A 22,605-nucleotide genomic window follows, 5' to 3' on the forward strand; every position below is an offset into this window, starting at 1 on the left:
ACTGCAGCGAACGACCGTCGCAGGTAGCAAGAGGAGAACCGCACCAGAAATGACCGCGGAGAAGCCCTCGGACGTTGGCGCGCCAGGTACATATAGTCTGCGGCCGCGAGCTCGGCTCCAGTTCACCACCAGCAATGGAGGGTGAAGCTTTGACAATGCCAGCCACTCGTGCTGGCGAAACGTCAGAAAAATCATTAGATGAACGTCGGCCGAAGAACTCGAGACAGAAGCCAATAGGCAGTTTGTTATTCATAAATGTTCCTCAAACTTAGTGATTTTAACATGGGCAGCATAGGCAGCTCCGGGTCCCCTTAACAAACGCTTATAATAGGAATTTCCATCTGTGGGACCACATGCGATAACGCAGTGAAGGTAACATTTCCAACAGAGCTACTCCTGCAGACTTCGTTTCTCCCTCCTTACCAATGACTTGAACAGTAAACAGTGCGCGCTCATTCCTTTATCAATTGCTTTTTTCCTTCAACAAGAAGATATATTATAATTCAACTTTTCAAGGCAGGCAAATCTTCGTAACGCTTTATTCCAAGAAGAAAACCACGACTTCAACGAATGTTGTTCACATCTTCATCTTATTTTTGTTTTCTTTGGAAAAGGCCCATTAGAGGAACTCATTGCCTTGCATACAGAACAGAATAATATACCGCACTTCTCGTCGTTTAACATCCACTGTTTTTCTTTCAAAAGAACGACCGTCGCCACCCGCATGAGCGGTTACGTATGTTCCGCTCGCAGTTGAATCGGAGCCACCTGGAGCAGCATCGGCATACATCTTGACAGGATTACTTTTATTAACTGACGAACGAATTTATCCAGTACAAAATAAATAAAACAAATTGTAATTATTTCGTCGTTTCATACTTTCTCTTTTCTAGAAATTCTTGCTGATCTTCTCCAGAAGTCCATCTATACTGTTTGCAGCTTTTTTCAGGTGTTCCAGATTTCTACTCGGTCTGCAGCCCATACATAACTATACACTCTCCAGTGTGTGTATATATATATATATATATATATGTGTGTGTGTGTGTGTGTGTGTGTGTGTGTGTGTGTGTGTGTGTGTGTGTGTGTGTGTTCGGTTTCCCTGCTACTCGCCCCCGCCCCCCCTGCAGGTCCGGGGGTTAGAATAGGCCCGAGGTATTCCTGCGTGTAGTAAGAGGCAACTAAAAGGAGTCTCACACTTGTCGGCCCTATGAGTTCAGGTCTTATTCCATGATTTGACCTGCCACTTTCAAAATTCTACAGAAGTGCGGGCCATATGGGAAAGGACGCCTTACGTGATGCACGAGTTATCCATAGTGCCCTTAGATTCGATCTCCTGAAGCTCTTGTCGTGGCTCCGCATCTCCACCTGCGATTCAACTATTTGAGTGAGGACTCTTCCTTTGTCTCCTGTCCTCTTTCGCCTCCATGATAATACTGGATTCCTCTGCGCCCAATATCCATCACGGTAGCCAGTCCGTCGTGGTGGGGCTGTCATGTACCTATTTGGTAGTAGCCCCCTGACAACACAGGGATCGCACTGCTGATGCCTGACCTGTAAACTACCCACGTATGCCAAGGAGTAGATGCCTGTCTTCCTGGGCATCAGGACTCCCGGCAACGACCATCATGCCAGTTGGCCATTGCTGTGTCTGGGTGGCGCCCGTGGGGAGAGCCCCTGATTGGAGTGGGTGGCATCAGGGCGGATGACCCGCAATGAAGTGGACTAAGTCATCTCTTGTTTGTGTCGTATGGCACCAACAGTCTCTCCAAGAAGGGCAAGATCGTATACAGTGCCGACAGGTATGACCCTAAATCGTTCCCCTCCCTCGCTAGACCATGGGAGGAACGTAGGGCTACAGAGCGGAGAGAGCCATATTCGCCTCGGTTTTTAGTATGTAGCAAAACTGATGGGGACTCCTTTCTACCTACGAAGCCTAAAGTTTTCGTTGAACACCTTGGGGATAAGTATGGAGAAGTGACAGTGCTGTCAAAGATGCGAAACTGCGCTGTCTTGATTCATACAGCATCCCCAGCCCAATCTCGAGCGTTACCCGCCTGTGACAAGCTGGGTGATGTTCCTATTTCCTCCACTCCCCATAATAGCCTCACATGGTCCAGGGGATCATTTTCCATCGCGAATCTCCTCCTGCAGTCTGATGACGAGCTCCGCGCCAATTAGGAGCGGCGGGGTGTTCGTTTCACCCGGCGCGTTTACACGGTATCCAAAGGCAACAGGGTTGCTACTGGTGCCTTCACCTTGGCCCTCGAGGGTGATTCATTGCCTGAAAAGGTCAAGGTGATGGTTCACCACTGTGACGTTTAACCATAAGTACCTCTCCCTATGCGGTGCTTTAAGTGCTGGAAATTCGGGCACATGTCTTCCCGCTGCACTTCCAGCGCCACATGTCGATACTGTGCACGTCCGCTGCACCCAGATACTCCACGTGCGCCTTCTCTCACTTGCATCAGCTGTGGAGAGCACCAGTCCCCCTGCTCTCCAGACTGCCCAGTACTCCAAAAGGGACATCTCCTCGTCATCTTCAACCGGATCTGGTGCGATGGCGTCTTTCCATCGCAATGGCGGGAGAGCGCCATCATACCGGTGCTCAAACCCGGCAAAAACCCGCTCTTTGTGGATAGCCATCGGCTCATCAGCCTCACCAACGTTCTTTGTAAGCTGCTGGAACTACGGTTTGTCGGCGGTTGGGTTGGGTCTTGACGTCACGTGGCCTACTGGCTCCGTGCCAGGGCGGTTTCCGCCTGGGTCGCTCTACCACTGATACTGTGCCCCTCGAGCCTGCCATCCGAACAGCCTCTTCCAGGTGCCAACACCTTGTTGCCGTCTTTTTTTATTTACTAAAAGCGTATGACACCGCATGGCGGCATCATATGCTTGCCACACTATACAAGTGGTGTCTCCGCCCCCGATTGTTATCCAAAATTTCCTGTTGCTTCGTACTTTCCGTGTCCAAGTTGGTGCATCCCTTCGTTACTCCCATATCTAGGAGAATGGGGTCCTGCAGGGCTTCTGTATTGAGCGTATCTCTATTTTTAGTGGCCTTAAACGGTCCAGCAGCAGCTGTAGAGCCGTCCGTCTCCCCCTCTCTGTATACAGACGACTTCTTCATTTCATACTGCTCCACCAGTACTGGTGTTGCTGAGCGACGCCTACAGGGAGCCATCCACAAAGCGCAGTCATGGGCTCTATACCACGGCTTCCAGTTTTCGGCCGCAAAGTCGTGTATTATACCCTTCTATCGGCGTCGTACCGTTCATCTGGAACCAGATCTTCACCTTCATGACGATCCCCTCACTGTAGTAGACACATCGATTCTTAGGACTTTGTTATCGACGCCCGATTGGCTTGGCCTCCTCACCTTCGTCAGCTTAATCGGAAGTGTTGACAGCAGCTCAATGCCCTCCATCGCCTGAGTAAAACCAAATAGGGTGCAGATCGCTCGACGCTGGTGCAGCTTTACAGAGCGCTTGTTCAATCCTGCATTGACTCTGTGAGTCTGGTTTACGGTTCGGCGGCGCCATCGGCGTTGCGTTTACTCGACCCAGTGCACCACTGTGGTGTTCGACTAGCGACGGGAGCTTTTAGGACGAGTCCGGTGACCAGCGTCCTGCCGGAGGCTGGAGTCCCTCCATTGCAGGTCAGGCGTGCGCGACTGTTCGCCAGTTACGTTGTAAACTTTCGTAGTTCTCCTGCGCACCCGAATTACCGTCTCATTTTCCCACCGACGGCGGTTCATCTCCCGCATGGGCGGCCCAGGTCAGGGCGTAACAGTTGCAGTTTGCGTCCGATCCCTTCTGTCTGAACTGGAGTCCTCCTTCCTTTACCTCATATACTCGAGGTCCATTCGCGTACACCTCCATGGTGTAGACCTCGGCCGCGGCCTCGCCTGGACCCTTTCACATGGCCCAAAGGACAGTTGACCGCGCGGCTCTCTGCTGTCACCTCCTCTCGATTCTTGACGTGTTCCGAGGCCATGAAGTGGTTTACACCGACGGCTCGATGACTGATGGTCACGTTGGCTTCGCTTATGCCCATGGAGAAGATATTGAAGACATTCCTTGTCCGATGGCTTCAGTTTTTTCACTGCTGAGCTGGTTGTTATGTCCATTGGTCTTGAGCACAACCATTCATGCCCTGGGATGTCGTTTCTTCTGTGTACTGACTGCTTGAGCAGCCTACAAGCTGTCGTCATCCTTTGGTAGCGACCATCCAGGAGTCCATATGTGCCCTGGAACGGTTCGGTCGTTCAGTGGTGTTTGTCTGGACCCCAGGACACGTCGGAATCCCAAGCAACGAACTTGCTCACAGGCTGGCCAATCAGGCTACACGTAAACAGCTTATGGAGATCGGCATTCCAATAACTGACCTGCGTTAGTTTTTACGCCGCCAGTTTTTTCGGCTTTAAGAGACGGAATGGCATAGTCTCAGTACGCACAACAAACTGCGTGCCATTAGGGAGACTACGAATGTGTGGCAGTCTTCCATGCGGGCCTGTCGCAGGGACTCTGCGCTTCTCTGCCGGCTCCTCATTGGCCACGCTTGGGGTGGACTCACGGCTACCTCCTGCGCCGATTCGGCGCCCGGTTGACAGTGGCCCACATTCTGGCGCACCCTCCACTTCGACTGCCCTGCGGCGAAATCTTCGGTTACTGTACTCGTTGCCGCTAATTTTATGTGACAGTGCCTCATCGGTTGATTTAGTTTGTTTTATTCGTGAGGTTGGGTTTTATCATTTGATCTAAGTTTTAGCGTATGTCCTTTGTCCCTCTGTGTTCTCCACACTAGTGCTTCTAGGGTGGAGGTTTTAATGTGTTGAAAAGTGGCTGGCTTCTCCTTTTTATTCCCATGATCAGCCAGCCATGGTAATCTGTTTTGTCGTTTTAATCTCTTCTGCCTGTTTTCTGCGTTTCTGTACTTTTCTTCTCCCCATTTTTACATTTGTGTTTGTTGCCCTTCCGTCGTTCGTGTGCTTTTTCATTTCTCTCCGTTTTGTGTTTTCAGTCTCGCCCTTGCGGCATTGGTTTATTCGGAACAAGGTACCGATGACCTAGCAGTTTGTCCCCAACCAGCCTTCCAACCTGTTACTCAAAAATGGATCCCAAATAACGAAAAGTACTGATCGTAATTTTCTTCCCCCTTATGTATAAGTCACCCGGATCATTAGTGAGTTATTCTGTTTTCTGGTAATTAATATTGAATCCCCAGTTCCTGTATTTCATTGCTAATTGATAACACATATAGTTTGCACCCTTCCCGTCTTGTGCTGTAACTGATTGATCGTCAGAAAATAGTAGGTGATGTAAATAAGTTCCATTTTTAATTTCTAGCTCCATCCCATTGCATTTACGAGACCATGTCTTAAGACTGATATCTGTATAGATTTTAAATAATGTTGGTGACTTGGGACAACCTTGTAAGAGACTATTGCTTGTTCTAAATTTCTTGACATACGTTATTGTTATACATTTTTAGTATTACTTTAATTAAAGGACCCTTTATGTTTTCCAAATGTAATGCTCTCCAAAGTAGTTTTCTCGGAACAGTATCATATGCTTTTTCTAAATCTATGAAAATTACTCCTATGTTTTTGATTTTCCACTATGTTTCTCTAAGATCTGTCGCAATGTGAAAATATCATCTACATATGATCTACCAACTGTGAAGCCACATTGCTCTTCCCGGGTTGTAAAATTTATTTCCAGCTTATTTTTAATTATTTTCCCAATAATTCTCAATAATGTGTTTATAAGAAAAATTCCTCGGTAGTTGAGTATTTGCGATCCCCTGTCTTAAATATAGTATTAACATATCTATTATAAATTGCAATTAAAATAATTGTAAATAATTCTGCGACGCAACGATAAATGTAAATGAAAACTTGCTGCTTCCCGTAGAGCGGCATCGAGTGAATGGTTATCTGTCGGCGCAGAGGAGGCAGTTTACATCTCTGCTGGCCGTTGCCCGTTGGGCGAAACGTTAAAAAACTTTCCTGACGTTTCCGCGAGACAGTAGCGCTGAACATTCGTTAGTGTGTTGTTTCTGGAGGACTGGAAAAGGAAACTTCCAGTCGAATCCCCTTCAGATTTAGTGGTAAGAGGGCTCAGCGGACAGCCCGTCGAAAAGTAAACACAGATCGAGGATAAAAACACGAAGAAGGTGTACTGAACTATGAAAAAAAGAAGCAAAGTAGAAAGAGTGACGGTCCAAGGACAAGTGCAATATAGACAGTCGGAAAGGCCAAGGTGGTTGCGGGCAAGTGGTCACGATATTTGACTGCCAAGTGAGCGACCCGTGTTGAAACCTCCTTCGTGCCGCCCCCCCCCTGCTGTCCGTTTTATTGAAACTCGAGTTTGTGTCTTGATGTAACGTCCGTTAGCATCAGCGAGGTGTAATGGCAGTTCATTCTGCACAACTACTCTTATCAGTAGCCGAAGGGAAGTGGCTTTCGACTGGGAAACGCAAACGTTTGATGACATGGCGACAAGTCAACCGAATCCTCCACCGGAAAACACGTGTGATGTGTCATACACGGCTTTAGTGATGGTACGTGTACCGTATATTAGAAATCTCTTATCGACTGTGCGACTGTTCAGTGAGTGAGATTGCCTCCTTGCCCGATATACATGTTCGTGATCACTCCCAAGGTAATGTTGAAAACATAATAGTTTGTCACATACGCTGCAACAAATGAACGCAATGGTTTCACTATCGCAGTTTCTGTGTGCTCTCCCAAAACGTAAGTTTTTGAAGTTGGCTTCCGTTTTGGAAATCTTGACTATTGAATTCGTTTGTTGTAGAACAAAGTTCACACCCGTTTATTCGTTGTGGTATCTCGCCTGCTCTCACTATTCATCACATTTACTTGTGACGGTAACGTATTCTTTCCACGTGAATCGTATTGTATATCCAGTGTTTAGTATGACAAGTGCCAAGACCACAGAAAGAGAACAAACATTTCAATTACCGGACGGGTAGTTAACAATGTTGTGGAGGGGTAGTTAACAATGTTGTGGAGGGGTAGTTAACAATGTTGTGGAGGGAAAAAGAAGTACATTGCACAGGTCGGCCTCTTGGCAGTCCAACAGCATGACCACTCACTCACTCACCCACCCACGACGCCGTTGCTGTCTCGGGCCGCTCTTTATTGCCCTTCTTGTTCTTCGACCTTTGACTGTTTCTGTTCCGCTTTCTTTCACAATTCAGTGCACCCCCTGCCTTCCTCCTGTTCTCATGCTTGACCTGTGTTCAGTTTTTGACGAGCTGCCCACTGAACCACCTTACCACTGAATGTGAGGAGAGTGCGACGAAGAGTATTTCTTGTAAGAAGCGCTAAGCCGTACCTGAAAGGGCCAACGCGAGAGCGCGATGTAAAAATTGCGTAGTTGATAGCTTTGAATTTTTCTCCATTTATCTGTTTCTTATTTTCCACCCCCAATTTGTGTGCATGCTGATCACTCCAAATAAAGTGGGGGGGGGGGGGGGGGTTAGTGATGCGCGACGACCGTAGTACTCACTGAATCGGCGCCTTTATCTCAGAGCTTAATGCCCAAGGAATAAACCTACTCCACTCTTCACCTATGTTCAGACTGAGAGCAATGCATCGTTAAGTCTCTGACGAACGTTAAGGCTTCAGTCCAAATCAGTTAAATGTAATAGAGACTTGGCCTTTAGCATTTTTCAGTAATACAGTACGACCAACAACTACAAAATTTCGTCTTTTTTTATTCTGCGACAGCTGACGTTTTCATGATATGCCCGCGCCCCCCTCTAACCCACCCTCCCCCGTTGTCCCTCTGTATGCGCCCTGCATTTCCATTCCATTTACCCAGGTGTGCGAAATGACACCCGCCTTCGACAGACGCCGCCTCGTCTCCCGTTTACGTGCCGCCTCGTTTCTTCAGCTCGCCTCGCTTGCGTCGCTTCCACCCATTTCATTTGCAACAGCCTGCTCTCGCCTTCCGGTCTGTCGCTTTCGTGACCGGCTGTAATAAGTCACAGTCGTTGTTGTTTTAGTATGGGCAGAGGTCATTGTTGGCAACCGGAATAAAATAATAATTGGATCATTTTACCGACCTCCCAATTCAGATGATACAGTTGCTGAAAGGTTCAAAGAAAACTTGAGTCTGATTTCAAACACGTACCCCACTCATACGATAATAGTTGGTGGCAACTTTAATCTATCCTCGATATGTTGGCGACAATACATGCTTAATTCCGGAGGTACGCATAAATTATCATCCGAAATTGTGCTAAACGCATTCTCTGAAAATTATTTCGAGCAGTTAGTTCATGAGCCCACGCGAATAGTAATAGGTTGTGAAAACACACTTGACCTCTTAGCAACAAATAATCTTGAGTTAATAAAGAGCATCAAAACCGATTCAGGGATTAGTGAACACAGGGCTCTTGTAGCGAGATTGAATACTGTAATCCTCAAATCATCGAAAAATAAGCGAAAAATATACCTATTCAAAAAAGCATATAAAAATTCACTTGACGCCTTCCTGAGAGGCAATCTCCACTCATTCCAAATTAATAATATAAGTGTAAACCAGGTGTGGCTTAAATTCAAAGAAATAGTGTCGGCAGCAATTCAGAGATTTATATCAAATAAATTAATAAACGACGGAGCTGATCCTCGTTGGTACACAAAACAGGTTAGAACACTGTTGCAGAAACAACGAAACAAACATGCCAAATTTAAACAGACGCAAAATCCCCAAGATTGGCGATCTTTTACAGCAGCTCGAAATTTGGCGCGGACTTCAATGCGAGATGCCTATAACAGTTTCCACGACGAAACTTTTGTCTCCAAACCTGGCAGAAAATCCAAAGAGATTCTGGTCGTATGTGAAATATATTAGCGGCGAGAAACAATCAATGCCTTCTCTGCACGATAGCAATGGAGATACTATCGAAGACAGTGCTGCCAAAGCAGAGTTACTAAACACACCCTTCCGAAATGGCTTCACAGAAGACGACGAAGTAAATATTACAGAATTCTAATCGAGAATAGCTGCCGAGAAACGTAGAAGTAAATATCATCAGAGTAGTGAAGCAACTTAAATCACTTAATAAAAGCAAGTCTTCTGGTCCAGACTATATACTAATTAGGTTCCTTTCGGAGGATGCTGATGCATTAGCTCCATACTTAACAATCATATACAACCGTTCGCTCAACGAAAGATCCGTACGCAAAGACTGGAAAGTTGCACAGGTCACACAGTATTCAAGAAAGGTAGTAGGAGTAATCCACTAAATTACAGGCCCATATCGTTAATGTCGATATGCAGCAGGATTTTAGAACATATATTGTGTTCGAAATTATGAATCACCTCGAAGAAAACGGTCTATTGACACACAGTCAACACGGGTTTAGAAAACATCGTTCCTGTGAAACACAGCTAGCTCTTTATTCACATGAAGTGTTGAGTGCTATTGACAAGGGATTTCAGATCGATTCCGTATTTCTGGATTTCCGGAAGGCTTTTGACACTGTACCACACAAGCGGCTCGTAGTGAAATTGCGTGCTTATGGACTGTCGTCTGTTATATGACTGCATTTGTGATTTCCTGTCAGAGAGATCAGAGTTCGTAGTAATTGACGGAAAGTCATCGAGTAAAACAGAATGATTTCTGGCGTTCCCCAAGGTAGTGTTATAGGCCCTTTGCTGTTCCTTATCTGTATAAACGATTTGGGAGAAAATCTGAACAGCCGTCTTAGGTTGTTTGCAGATGACTCTGTCGTTATCGACTAATAAAGGCATCAGAAGACCAAAACAAACTGCAAAACAGATTTAGAAAAAATATCTGTATAGTGCGAAAAGTGGCAGTTGACCCTAAATAACGAAAAGTGTGAGGTCATCCACATGAGTGCTAAAGTGAACTCGTTAAACTTCGGTTACACGATAAATCAGTATAGTCTAAAAGCCGTAAATTCAACTAAACACCTTGGTATTGCAATTACGAACGACTTAAATTGGAAGGAACACACAGAAAATGTTGTGGGGGAAGGCTAACCAAAGACTGCGTTTTATTGTCAGGACACTTAGAAAAAGTAACAGACCTACTAAGGAGACTGCCTACACTACGCTTGTCCGTCCTGTTTTAGAATACTGCTGCGCGGTGTGGGATCCTTACCAGAAAGGACTGACGGAGTACATCGAAAAAGTTCAAAGAAGAGCAGCACGTCTTGTATTATCGCGAAATATGGGAGAGAGTGTCACAGAAATGATACAGGATTTGGGCTGGACATCATTAAAAGAAAGGCGTTTTTCGTTGCGACGGAATATTCTTAAGAAATTCCAATCACCAACTTTCTCCTCCGAATGCGAAAATACTTTGTTGACACGGACCTACATAGGGAGGAACGATCACCAGGATAAAATAAGGGAAATCAGAGCTCGTACGGAAAGATATAATGTTCATTCTTTCCGCGCGCTATACGAGATTGGAATAATAGAGAATTGTGAAGGTGGTTCGACAAACCCTCTGACAGGCACCTGCATGTGATTTGCAGAGTATCCACGTAGATGTAGATGTTCGTATCGTTGCTTATTTTTTTTTGTGTGGGGCCTCAATTTATGGTTAGCCGATTATCTTGCCCTGTAACTTTCCTGTGACCACAGAGATCCAAATAAATATTTCGAAATTTTTATCTCGTGTGACTGCTGCGTTCCCACCACGAGTTGGCCACTCTGCATCGTCCTTGCTCGTGCTGTCTTCAACAGTCTTCTTAATCGGGGGGAAAACAACGCCCTGTAGCAGCAGACCGCTATAAAGGCCTAGTCAGACGGAAGGCGGTCATTCCGCAGCGGTCTTCAAAGGTGAGGGACGCCACACACGAAGCGGTTTCCACAGAGCGGCTGCTAGCCGTACACGAGAAATAAGATTTCTCCGAATTTCTTGCTGTAAAAAGTAGTGTACTTATATGAAGCAAAGCTACGTCATCACCTGGAGTTAGTTTTTTGGTAGAGATAGTGTTTTAAAAATTAAAGACAACTTCTTTTGATTTTGTGCGTTTTCCGCACAGTAAAATACTTCTCAGTCGATTCTGAGGATACTAAGTGTCGCAAAAGGTTGATTTTTGCGTATCTTATAGTTTCACATTATAGCATGACGATGAAGTGTCTATTCTGTCGATAATGGGCATAGGTACTGTGGCACCTAGTTTCCAGGTACTGTGTAGCATTAAGTTTTGAAGGCTTTACAGTGGAAAATGTGGCCGCTGGCTGCTGGTGCGGGCTGGTGCCGAGCGCGGCGTAGGCTGCAGCTCAGTCGTTGACATTTCGTGGAAATAGAGGCACTTTTTTCAAACTTCATCGCGGATTATTTTTGAATCTACTGCTGGAAAAAAAAAAATTACGAAGAAGACAGTCTACTCCAGCAATTCCACAATGTAGCCTCTGTGCGTGCAGTAATTAGTCTAACCTTGTCCACACTATCCACAAGGAAACGATATTTAGAGTCTTTAATGTAGTCCTAGAGTCACCATTTAAAGCCAGTTTTTCAAACTTCGTTAGTAGACTTTTGCGGGACAGTTTACAGCAGTCTGACAGTTCAGTTTCTGTAACATCACAACACTCTACCATGAATCGAACAAACCCGTGACAATTCGTGCTGCCCTTCTCTGTATGCGTTCAATATCTCCTGTTGGTCCTATTTGGTGAGAGTCCCACACACTTGATCAGTATTCTAGAATGGGTTGCACGAATGATTTGTAAAATCTCGTTTGTAGACTGGTTGCCCTTCCCCAGTGTTCTACCAAGAAACCGAAGTCTGCCACCTGCTTTACCCACGACTGAGTGTACGCGATCATTCCATTTCAAACGCCTGCAAACTGTTACTCCAAAGTATTTGTAAGAGTTGGCGAATTCCAACTGTGACTCATTGATATTGCAAATGTACTACTACATTTTTCGTTTTTTGAAGTCACAGTTTGACACTTCTGAATATTTAGAGCAAGTTCCCGATGTATGCACCACTTTGAAATCTTAGTGGATGACCACTAATTTTGTCTGTAATGTCACAAATACACAACATAAACGTCATGGGTCTCAACACAGTTCCTGGTATACACCCGAAGTTACGTCAACATCTGTTGGTGACACTCAATCCAAGATAGGTTGCTGCGTTCTCGCTAACAATAACCGCAGTTACAAATTTGACTTGACACCCCATGCGATCGTAATATAATAAGGATAAGCAGGGTACTGTTCATATGTTTTTCGGAAACCGAGAAACACTACACCTGTCTGATTGCCTTCAATATGTCTTGTGAGAAAAGTGTGAGTTAGGTTTTCACACGATCTGTGTTTTCGAAATCCGTGCTGATTGGCATAGAGCTGGTCATTTTCGGCGAGATTCTTCATGTTTGACCTCAGAACGTGTTCTAAGACACAACAACAAATGTATATGAAGGATATTGGACGGTAGTTCTGTGGAACACTTCTGCTACCCTTCTTGTAGATTGATGTGGGCTATGCTTTCTTCCACCTCCTGGGCACGGTTCTTTGTTCGAGGGATGAACGACAGATTATAGTTAAGAGTGGCTAACGCAGTCGCAGTATAGAATTTGATGCGTATTAACGTCGGACCCTGGAGCTTTATTTAGCTTTAACGTGTAGGTAGACACTTTACTGACTGCATGCGTTAAGCATACAATTTCTCATAAGATAGGAGGTATTGCTTTAAAAATGGTTCAAATGGCTCTGAGCACTATGCGATTTAACTTCTGAGGTCATCAGTCGCCTAGAACTTAGAACTAATTAAACCTAACTAACCTAAGGACATCACACACATCCATGCCCGAGGCAGGATTGGAACCTGCGACCCTAGCGGTTACGCGGTTCCAGACTGAAGCGTCTTTAACCTCACGGCCACACCGGCCGGCTGGTATTGCTTTAAATTGTATTATAGAACAAGTACGTGGAGTAACATCTTTTGTTGTTAGCGTTAGAAACAATCACGGAAATAATTCGCTGACATCAGAAATACCAGAAGAGGCTAGACAGTTGATTTTCGCTTGAATTTAATTTTCTACGCTTTGTTTTCTGTTTTGATCACTCGGTTGCTTACATAGTTGCTGTAATAACTTTAAGATGTGGTATACGTAATATGCACTAACTGATTTTCAGTTCTTAATACTGTACTCTAATGCATTTGATGTAGCAAATGGCACGTATGAAAATTAAAAGTTTTGCAGAAATAATTATAATTTTGGACCAGTTTAGCACCTACATCAGTGCACGCTTCGCCCTTCTTTGAAGTATCCTTGTAATCGGCATCGCCTGTATCGCACAAGAAGTTGTACTTCCTCACCTGTTGGACAAGTTTTTCTGTTTGCACGATTTTCGCTGAGTCCACTTCACGCCCGCTGCCGCTGGCTGGCTGTTCAGCCGTCAGTGTGAGGAAACAGTGGCTGCAGCCGCTCACAGCGGCGGCGAAGGCAGAGCGGCCGGTCGCGGCGGCGGCGGCGGCATTCCGGTCCCCTGTGTGACCGACACGATGCGTGGAAGATGAACGAACGCTTTGGGTGCGTTGTAATCCACAATTGCGGTGTTTTTTCTTTCTTTTCCATTTCATCTCTCCTTGTCACCGCCACAGCCTCAGGTTTGTGTTCGGCTGTCAAAACAGTGAAGTCCCTCTTGTCAGCCACTTTCCACCAACAACCTTTGAGTTGCTTTCCCCAACCACCATTTCCCTCTTATTCAACATTGTTGTGATGATAGTTTTCGATGAACCATCTGCTCAAGGAATAAGCACGGCAATCTGGGTAGGAATGGCTACCACTTGCAAAGAGTGATTCATCAGATAAACCTGATTCCTACAACCATTTTCGGATTCTCTCGTCTTGTGAATCGATTTTTCTCCGAATATCCACAAAATCTTACTGAAAACAAGCACTACACAGCGCCGCATGTGTAAACAAAATGTCAGTGCCAGCAAGGAAGACGTACTGACCGCACGTCTTTAACAGGTAACAATTTCGTGTCACCTATTGCTGCCACTATAAAACCAACATCACAATAGTGCTAGAACTGGCCGGTATGATGTGACGCACATTCGATTTGAACGTAGATGTGATCTTGTATGCACCACATGCAAATACGAACACTCTCGCGATCGAATTGATGCACATGGTGAAAACGGAAAAACTGATTTACGTCAAACATGATGAACATGGCGGTGAAAGTGTTAATGGAAGGATGTGGAGAATTTGGTAGTAATCAGTCACTCTTAGGTAGTGAAAGCTGTGATGTACGACTAACGCACTAAATCCGTGTGCTATGGGCGGCTGAAATGTGCTTGAACACCAGGCTTAGACTATTCCGGCAGCTGCTTTCTTGGGCTGAATCTGCCGCATCTTCGGAGGAAAGTACCTGATGTGAGCAGCCCTATCTAAAAGCTGTGTTGCACAACTCCAACTTGTATCTGTAGTTGCCTTTGCGATTAGTGTCTACTTGTGCATGAAACGTACTCGCGGTTGCGAATATGAATAACAATCAGCTGTGTAATGGAATGACGGCAATGAAAATTTTTACCGGACCGGGACTCGAACCCAGATTTCGCGCTTATCCTCCGTGCACGACTCACGGCCAGACCCAAAGTTCCTTATCTCGTCAACCACGTGTCTACTACCTGTACACGTAGGTCCATTATGTACACTATGAAATCAAAAGTATCCGGAAACAACCAAAAACCTACGTTTTTCATATTAGGTGCAATTGTGCTGCCACCTACCGCCAGGTACTCCATATCAACGACCTCAGTAGTCATTAGAGAGCAGACTGGGGCTCTCCGCGGAACTCACGGACTGCGAATGTGGTCAGATGATTGTCACTTGTCATACGTTTGTACGCGAGATTTCCACATTCCTAAACATCCCGAGGTCCACTGTTTCCGATGTGATAGTGAAGTGGAAACGTGAAGGGACACGTACAGCACAAAATCGTTCAGGCCGACCTCGTCTATTGACTGACAGAGACCGCCGACAGTTGAAGAGTGTCGTAATGTGTAATAGGCACGCATCTATCCAGACCATCACACAGGAATTCCAAACTGCATCAGAATCCACTGTAGGTACTATGACAGGCGGGAGTGAGAAAACTGATTTCATGGTCGAGCAGCTGCTCATAAGCCACACATCAAGTCGGTAAATGCCAAACGACGCGTCGCTTGGTGTAAGGAGCGTAAACATTGGACGATTGAACAGTGGAGAAACGTTGCGTGGAGTGAAGAGTCATGGTACACAATGTGGCGATCCGATAGCAGAGAGTGGGTATGGCGAATGCCTGTTGAAACGTCATGTGCCAGCGTGTGTAGAGCCGAGAGTAAGACCCGCGGGCTCTGGTGTTACGGCTTGGTCGTGTTTTTCATGGAAGGGGCTTTGGCACTATCACAGCAGAGGCCTACATCGATGTTTTAAGCACCTTCTTGCTTCCCACTGTTGAAGAGCAATTCGAGGAAGGCGATCGCATCTTTCGACACAATCGATCACATGTTCATAATGCACGGCCTGTGGCGGATTGGTTACTCGACAATAACATCCCTGTAATGGACTGGCCTGCACAGAGTCATGACCTGAATCCTGTAGAACACCTTTGGGATGTTTTGGAACGCCGACTTCGTGCCAGGCCTCACAGACCGACATCGCTACCTCTCCACAGTGCAACGCTCCGCGAAGAATGGGCTGGCATTCCTCAAGAAACCTTCCAGCACCTGATCGAACGTATGCCTGTAAGAGTGGAAGATTTCGTCAAGGCGAAGGGTGGGCCAAAACCCTACGTGTCCCGGTCCGTACAAATTTTCATGCCGTCATTCCATTGCACAGATGGTTGTTATCTGTATTCGGAACTGCGAATAGATTGCAGGTATTTCGTGACGTCCGTAGTCGTCGCAGTGCCTGTTCCTTCGGACACGCATCCCCGTCCGAAGGAATTAAGGATCGTAATTCGGAATAACACAGGCACTGCAGTATCTTACAGTAGTTTTGCACCTGGAGGTTCCTCAGAGCTAGCTGCGCCTTCCCTTACCGTAGCTCTTCACTGGAGTTCCGTGCTCAACTGACCTTTCCGTCTGTTCGCTGCTTTGGCCGCGTGCTTGCGTGTAGAATGAAGGAAAATACGACGACGAATCCGTCGGTAAGTAGGTGCGTCGGCCCCCATCGGCGCCCCAGAGCGTATCCGCGAGTCTCGGTTTCTACATTCTTGTTTGATCTTTGGGGAAATTTGCTTAAGGAGTATGACACATCATTCACGGACTTACCGCTGTCAGTCGTTGGACGTTCTCGTTCGTCTCGAGCCACGTTAGCTAAGGGACTGTCCAGCTTTTTTTCTTAGGCTGGCGATGCTTTCAGTGCTGATGGAGGAATGGATGCTTTCAGTGCTGATGGAGGAATGGATGCTTTCAGTGCTGATGGAGGAATGGATGCTTTCAGTGCTGACGGAGGAATGGTTGCTTTCAGTGCTGATGGAGGAATGGATGCTTTCAGTGCTGATGGAGGAATGGATGCTTTCAGTGCTGATGGAGGAATGGATGCTTTCAGTGCTGATGGAGGAATGGATGCTTTCAGTGCTGATGGAGGAATGGATGCTTTCAGTGCTGATGGAGGAATGGATGCTTTCAGTGCTGATGGAGGAATGGTCTGACTCCAAGTTGTAGAACTGTGTGCGCTTGATGCCTGCGACAGATCCTTTGTGGACTGTATTTTGTGCACTGCAACTGAAAATCTTCATCTTTCTGCAGCATTCTCAAGATTTTGCATATTTCCGCTGCACGTTTCCACTAATAAACATTAACTGAAGCTATCTTATGCTCACTGGAATGTGGTGGAGACCTGGTGAAGCAGCATATAATGTGCCAGGAGATTACGGCACCACCTGTTCCCGTGTTACTCCGGTGTTATTTTGTGTGTTAGTTTCACAGTCGTGGTCTCTACACTGCATACCTTTAGAGATATGATCACTTGTTTACTAGCAACGAGTATGAGAAAGTGCTCATAACTCTTAAAGTAACGATTATAGAGCCCAAGTTTACTGGACAGTTTTTTCTTGTTTCGATCCATAACGCCTGCTCGCAAAATACAGAAAGGGAAGAGCCTGCAGCAGGGGTGGTCTGCCGCCAGAGACGTCAGAACGATTTCCGCCTGCCACGGTCCTCTACTTCAAGATGATAGTACTTACCCTTCCTCACTATTTTCGAAAGTTTCTATCACCACGGAATCACCCCGTATAATACACTCCTGGAAATTGAAATAAGAACACCGTGAATTCATTGTCCCAGGAAGGGGAAACTTTATTGACACATTCCTGGGGTCAGATACATCACATGATCACACTGACAGAACCACAGGCACATAGACACAGGCAACAGAGCATGCACAATGTCGGCACTAGTACAGTGTATATCCACCTTTCGCAGCAATGCAGGCTGCTATTCTCCGATGGAGACGATCGTAGAGATGCTGGATGTAGTCCTGTGGAACGGCTTGCCATGCCATTTCCACCTGGCGCCTCGGTTGGACCAGCGTTCGTGCTGGACGTGCAGACCGTGTGAGACGACGCTTCATCCAGTCCCAAACATGCTCAATGGGGGACAGATCCGGAGATCTTGCTGGCCAGGGTAGTTGACTTACACCTTCTAGAGCACGTTGGGTGGCACGGGATACATGCGGACGTGCATTGTCCTGTTGGAACAGCAAGTTCCCTTGCCGGTCTAGGAATGGTAGAACGATGGGTTCGATGACGGTTTGGATGTACCGTGCACTATTCAGTGTCCCCTCGACGATCACCAGTGGTGTACGGCCAGTGTAGGAGATCGCTCCCCACACCATGATGCCGGGTGTTGGCCCTGTGTGCCTCGATCGTATGCAGTCCTGATTGTGGCGCTCACCTGCACGGCGCCAAACACGCATACGACCATCATTGGCACCAAGGCAGAAGCGACTCTCATCGCTGAAGACGACACGTCTCCATTCGTCCCTCCATTCACGCCAGTCGCGACACCAGAGGAGGCGGGCTGCACGATGTTGGGGCGTGAGCGGAAGACGGCCTAACGGTGTGCGGGACCGTAGCCCAGCTTCATGGAGACGGTTGCGAATGGTCCTCGCCGATACCCCAGGAGCAACAGTGTCCCTAATTTCCTGGAAGTGGCGGTGCGGTCCCCTACGGCACTACGTAGGATCCTACGGTCTTGGCGTGCATCTGTGCGTCGCTGCGGTCCGGTCCCAGGTCGACGGGCACGTGCACCTTCCGCCGACCACTGGCGACAACATCGATGTACTGTGGAGACCTCACGCCCCACGTGTTGAGCAATTCGGCGGTACGTCCACCCGGCCTCCCGCATGCCCACTATACGCCCTCTCTCAAAGTCCGTCAACAGCACATACGGTTCACGTCCACGCTGTTGCGGCATGCTACCAGTGTTGAAGACTGCGATGGAGCTCCGTATGCCACGGCAAACTGGCTGACACTGACGGCGGCGGTGCACAAATGCTGCGCAGCTAGCGCCATTCGACGGCCAACACCGCGGTTCCTGGTGTGTCCGCTGTGCCGTGCGTGTGATCATTGCTTGTACAGCCCTCTCGCAGTGTCCGGAGCAAGTATGGTGGGTCTGACACACCGGTGTCAATGTGTTCTTTTTTCCATTTCCAGGAGTGTATCTAAAATTACAATTTTAGCTAAACCTATTGAAACCAGCGCAGAAAATGCAGTACATAATGTGAAAGCTATAACTTCGTTACACATAACCTCTGATCTTGAATCAGTAAATGAGACTCAGGTTGTTTTTTTTTAGAATGTATACCGGAAAGTGTACGGCAATTTTGCAAAAGAGAAATTGCTTCATCGCATGCACCAATGTAATTTAGGGAAAAATTTGAATTTTATTTTGAAGAAGAATGTAAAATGCAGTGTTCAATAACACGCATGCTTAATCGAAGTACCGATTAGCTTGGCATCTTCCTCGCGTTCCCGGTACGGTTGTTATAAATTTTCTCTCGCCTTCACTCGATAGATAAATTTCTACCCATGAGATAGGCGTTGATGCCGAATTGGCATTTAATGAATCGTGTAAAGTCTCTGTCGCAATGTAATTTATTGACATGTGTTGGTACATCGCCTTCGGAAGATAGCTGTGTTATAAAGAAAAGTAAGAACTGCAACATGAAATGCCGCAGAACAGTTACTTGCACAGTGGTGAGTCGTTGCATCAATACGCCAAAGAAGTACAAGAGCGGGTCAAACAGCAGTGGGAGCGCGAGGTATTGGTGGGAGGCGAGACACGCACAGAGCCCAGTGTGGCCGACTGTAGGCAGGCGTGCAGTGGCGAGGAGAACAGTCGCAGTCACCGACCAGAGGGCACAGGCAACCGATACGCCGCGATCACACACTCAACATCTACCATGTAGCGTGCGATGTGAAAACCACGGAGGAATCGTCTAGATATACAATTAAAAAAAAAAAAACTGTGTACAGCAGAGAGTAACAGTAAGTAACGCTACAAAACATACCGTTTTATTGTGGAATGTTGGCTGCTATAATTACTTAACAGTATGCAGGTATCAGTAAGGTAATTTACATGCTGTGCTCATCACATTGTAATCGTTTATGAACATAATTAGTATTGTGTCTATTCGTTCCTGTTTTGGCTATGGTAATGCGATCACTGTATTTTTCATAGTATCTTACCAACATTTCTATTTTATTAGTCATTAGGCTACTGTTGCATTACGCCTATATGACCTTGTATTTAGAACCTTTTACTCAGCTGACAAGTCCTATTTCTTCACACACTGAACTTCACTAATTCCCTTCATATGTAACTTCACTCTAGCCATTCACGACTTTAAATTATCTAATCTACCCGCGCGATTAAGGAATCTTTACACGCTCCTACCAGTAGAGAACCAGTCCAGTTTTTCCTGTCGACCACATCTTCCCGAGTAGTCTATTCCCGGATATCCGAATGGGGGGCTATTTTTCCTGCAAAATGTTTTACCCGAGAGGATGCTATTATCGTTTTAAGGACGCAGTAGAGCTGCATGCCCTCGGGTGACGGCTGAAGTTTCCCCCTTGCTTTCAGACGTTCGCAGTACCACCACAGCAATGCCGTTTTGGTTGACGTTAACAAGGCCAGATGAGTCAGTCTTCCAGTGTGTTGGCGCTGCGACTACTGAAAAGGTTGGAGGTCTTTCTTCAGGAACCTCGGGTTTGTCTCGTGTCTCCACAGGTAAACCAACATTGTGGTCGCGTGTGCGGTACGGCTACTTATATCGTTAAGGCACGCAAGTCATCTCCCTTGGCGAAGTCCACGATTCGTGATGGGTTGGGGGAGTGGTGTCGTTGGGATCTGTAGACGAAATCAACATAAAAACTAATCTGTATTTCAAACGACATAGTTTGTCATCGGTAAACGTCGTTTGGTAGTCATTATAAAGGAGGTGTATTTAAATTGTAAATGCGCTTAACCGATAGAGCAACTCCTGGTGAAGCTCGCGCATCATTCAGTTTAAATATTTGCAACCGCATTGATAGAAGCGAAGCATCGTAGGAAGACTGCTGGGAGTGGCGAGCATCACTCCGAGAGCAGTGATTGCAGGCAGGTCTTACTAGGGAAGGAATACTGTGACTCGGGTACGCTGTGTGTGACTGTGTTAATAGCCGAGCAGAGCCGACAATTATGTTGCTCCTTACTGTTTGGTGGACTGTGCCAGAAGGGTTGCAGGGTGTGAACCAGAATCTTTCTCCGTAAAAAAAAAGTTTCGAAAATGCTGTCAAACCACAAGGTGGTACTTAAACTTGGTCGTTGTCTTACTGGTTACAGATACCTGAGTTCTTAACATTCGGCAGACTGAGAAGTAAATTTCATAGAGAAGTGATTAAAAAAATGTTATTTGGAGCCATTCATCCTCCGCTCGTATGCAAAATACATAAAAAGGCCCATACTACTTAGGTAGGCTGTGGAAGTGATTGCTCCGCGTTTCTGTACCCTTTTTTATCATACCACCGTCCCCCCCCCCCCTCTCTCTCTCTCTCTCTCTCTCTCTCTCTCTCTCTCTCTCTCTCTCTCTCTCCAACCCCAGCTCCTCCCCGACACTGTTGCTTTGGCGGGAGCAGCTAGAGCAAAGAATTTCTCGCTATTCCTCTGCTTCCGTCACGTGGCGTCGCCTGCTCGGCAGATCCCGCGCTGCTGTTGCGATAGGATAGGTGAGCGGTTTGCGCGCGAGGCAGAAGGCCTGGGCTGCCGAAACTGAAGCCGCGACTCGCTGTCCACAGGTGGCCAAGACGGGCAGCAACTCGGTGACGACGCAGCCGCCGGCGCCGGCGCTGCTGCAGCCTACCTCGCAGCAGATACAGCAGCAGCAGCAGCAGCAGCAGCTGTCCCCCGGCGGGAGCGCGCCGCCGCCGCCGCCGCCCACGCAGATCAACAAGATCAAGTACCCGGGGCCGCAGCACGTCAAGAAGGAGAAGCGCCAGAGCTCGTCGCGGTTCAACATCAGCAAGGACCGCGAGCTGCAGAAGCTGCCCGCCATCAAAGGTACTGTCACCACGGAGCGGCCACCCTTCACGGTTACCACATCTCACTGTTACACGTGCAGAATCCGTTTACTGCCACCAGGGTGTCTGGACAGTGCACACCTTCTAGACGTATGTGCCGCAACGTTTACCTCCTTAGTCCGAGGAACGATCGTTGTGTAACGGCTGATGCGCAGTGCTTCACCCCCCCCCCCCTCACCACCACCACCACCACCACCACCACCACCACCACCACCACCACCACCACCAAAGACGTTCGTATGCCCACTAACCCTGCGGAGAGAGCCAATCTACAACTACTCCAAATTCGCAATAACTTCTGCTGGCAATGACACCAGCGACATCAAGAAAATGCCACATTATGCAGTGCGACCATTTCGCAGCAGTGTCAGAGATAACCGCCGTCTCGTCACTCTGTAACTCATCCAGTAGTCGATACGTCGCACTACTACTCAAGTTGGCAGCAACAGGTTTCACTATTGCACAGATGAGAACACTACAGACTGACACCAGACACGGTTATCTTGTTTACCTCGAGAGTTGACTCGTAGTAAAGACTTGCGCCACTCGGAACATATCAGAATACATCAGACCATCCAAAAGCTTAAAATTCTCCGCCTCGTATAATAGCAAACGAGAAACGACTCGCAGACAGCGGAGCACACGAGACGCGATGAGCTACTGCGGCAGTGTCAGAGCCGCTTCCGTGTTGGAATCTTTTTCCTTTATTAAAAAATTTTGGTAGTAGTGCAGGTTGTTTGGGGAAGTACACCCTAGATGGCTCCCCGCCTACGGCGTATTCAGCCTCAGTAAACGCACTAGTGGGGTCCTCGTGTTCCCTTTCAACTGCAGCCTCCGTAATACATCCCGTAAGTCAGGTTAGATTAGTTTGTAAAGTTGCTTGTTGAGCTACCGCGGGAAATGAATACATTCCGAAAGAGATTCGACGACGTAAAAATCCCCGCTGTTGCTCATTCTGTACGGTTTCTGACGGCGTTACGTTGAAGAGTGTGCGACCGTATGAAATTGCAGTAGAGTGCGATGAAATATG

The 22,605-nt window shown here is 47.0% G+C and overlaps 1 protein-coding gene across 2 annotated transcripts in view; it reads left to right on the forward strand.

Annotated features, from left to right (window-relative positions):
• LOC126460663 (serine/threonine-protein phosphatase 2A 56 kDa regulatory subunit gamma isoform) overlaps positions 1-22,605 on the forward strand; it is a 338,372-nt gene that overhangs the window by 103,848 nt on the left and 211,919 nt on the right. For both annotated transcript variants that reach the window (XM_050095932.1, XM_050095933.1), the window contains one exon: positions 21,294-21,555. In XM_050095932.1, the coding sequence (XP_049951889.1) occupies positions 21,294-21,555 (262 nt within the window). The remainder of the gene's footprint in view (positions 1-21,293; positions 21,556-22,605) is intronic.

Source organism: Schistocerca serialis, chromosome 1 (genome assembly GCF_023864345.2).
Source record: "Schistocerca serialis cubense isolate TAMUIC-IGC-003099 chromosome 1, iqSchSeri2.2, whole genome shotgun sequence".
NCBI lineage: Eukaryota > Metazoa > Arthropoda > Insecta > Orthoptera > Acrididae > Schistocerca > Schistocerca serialis.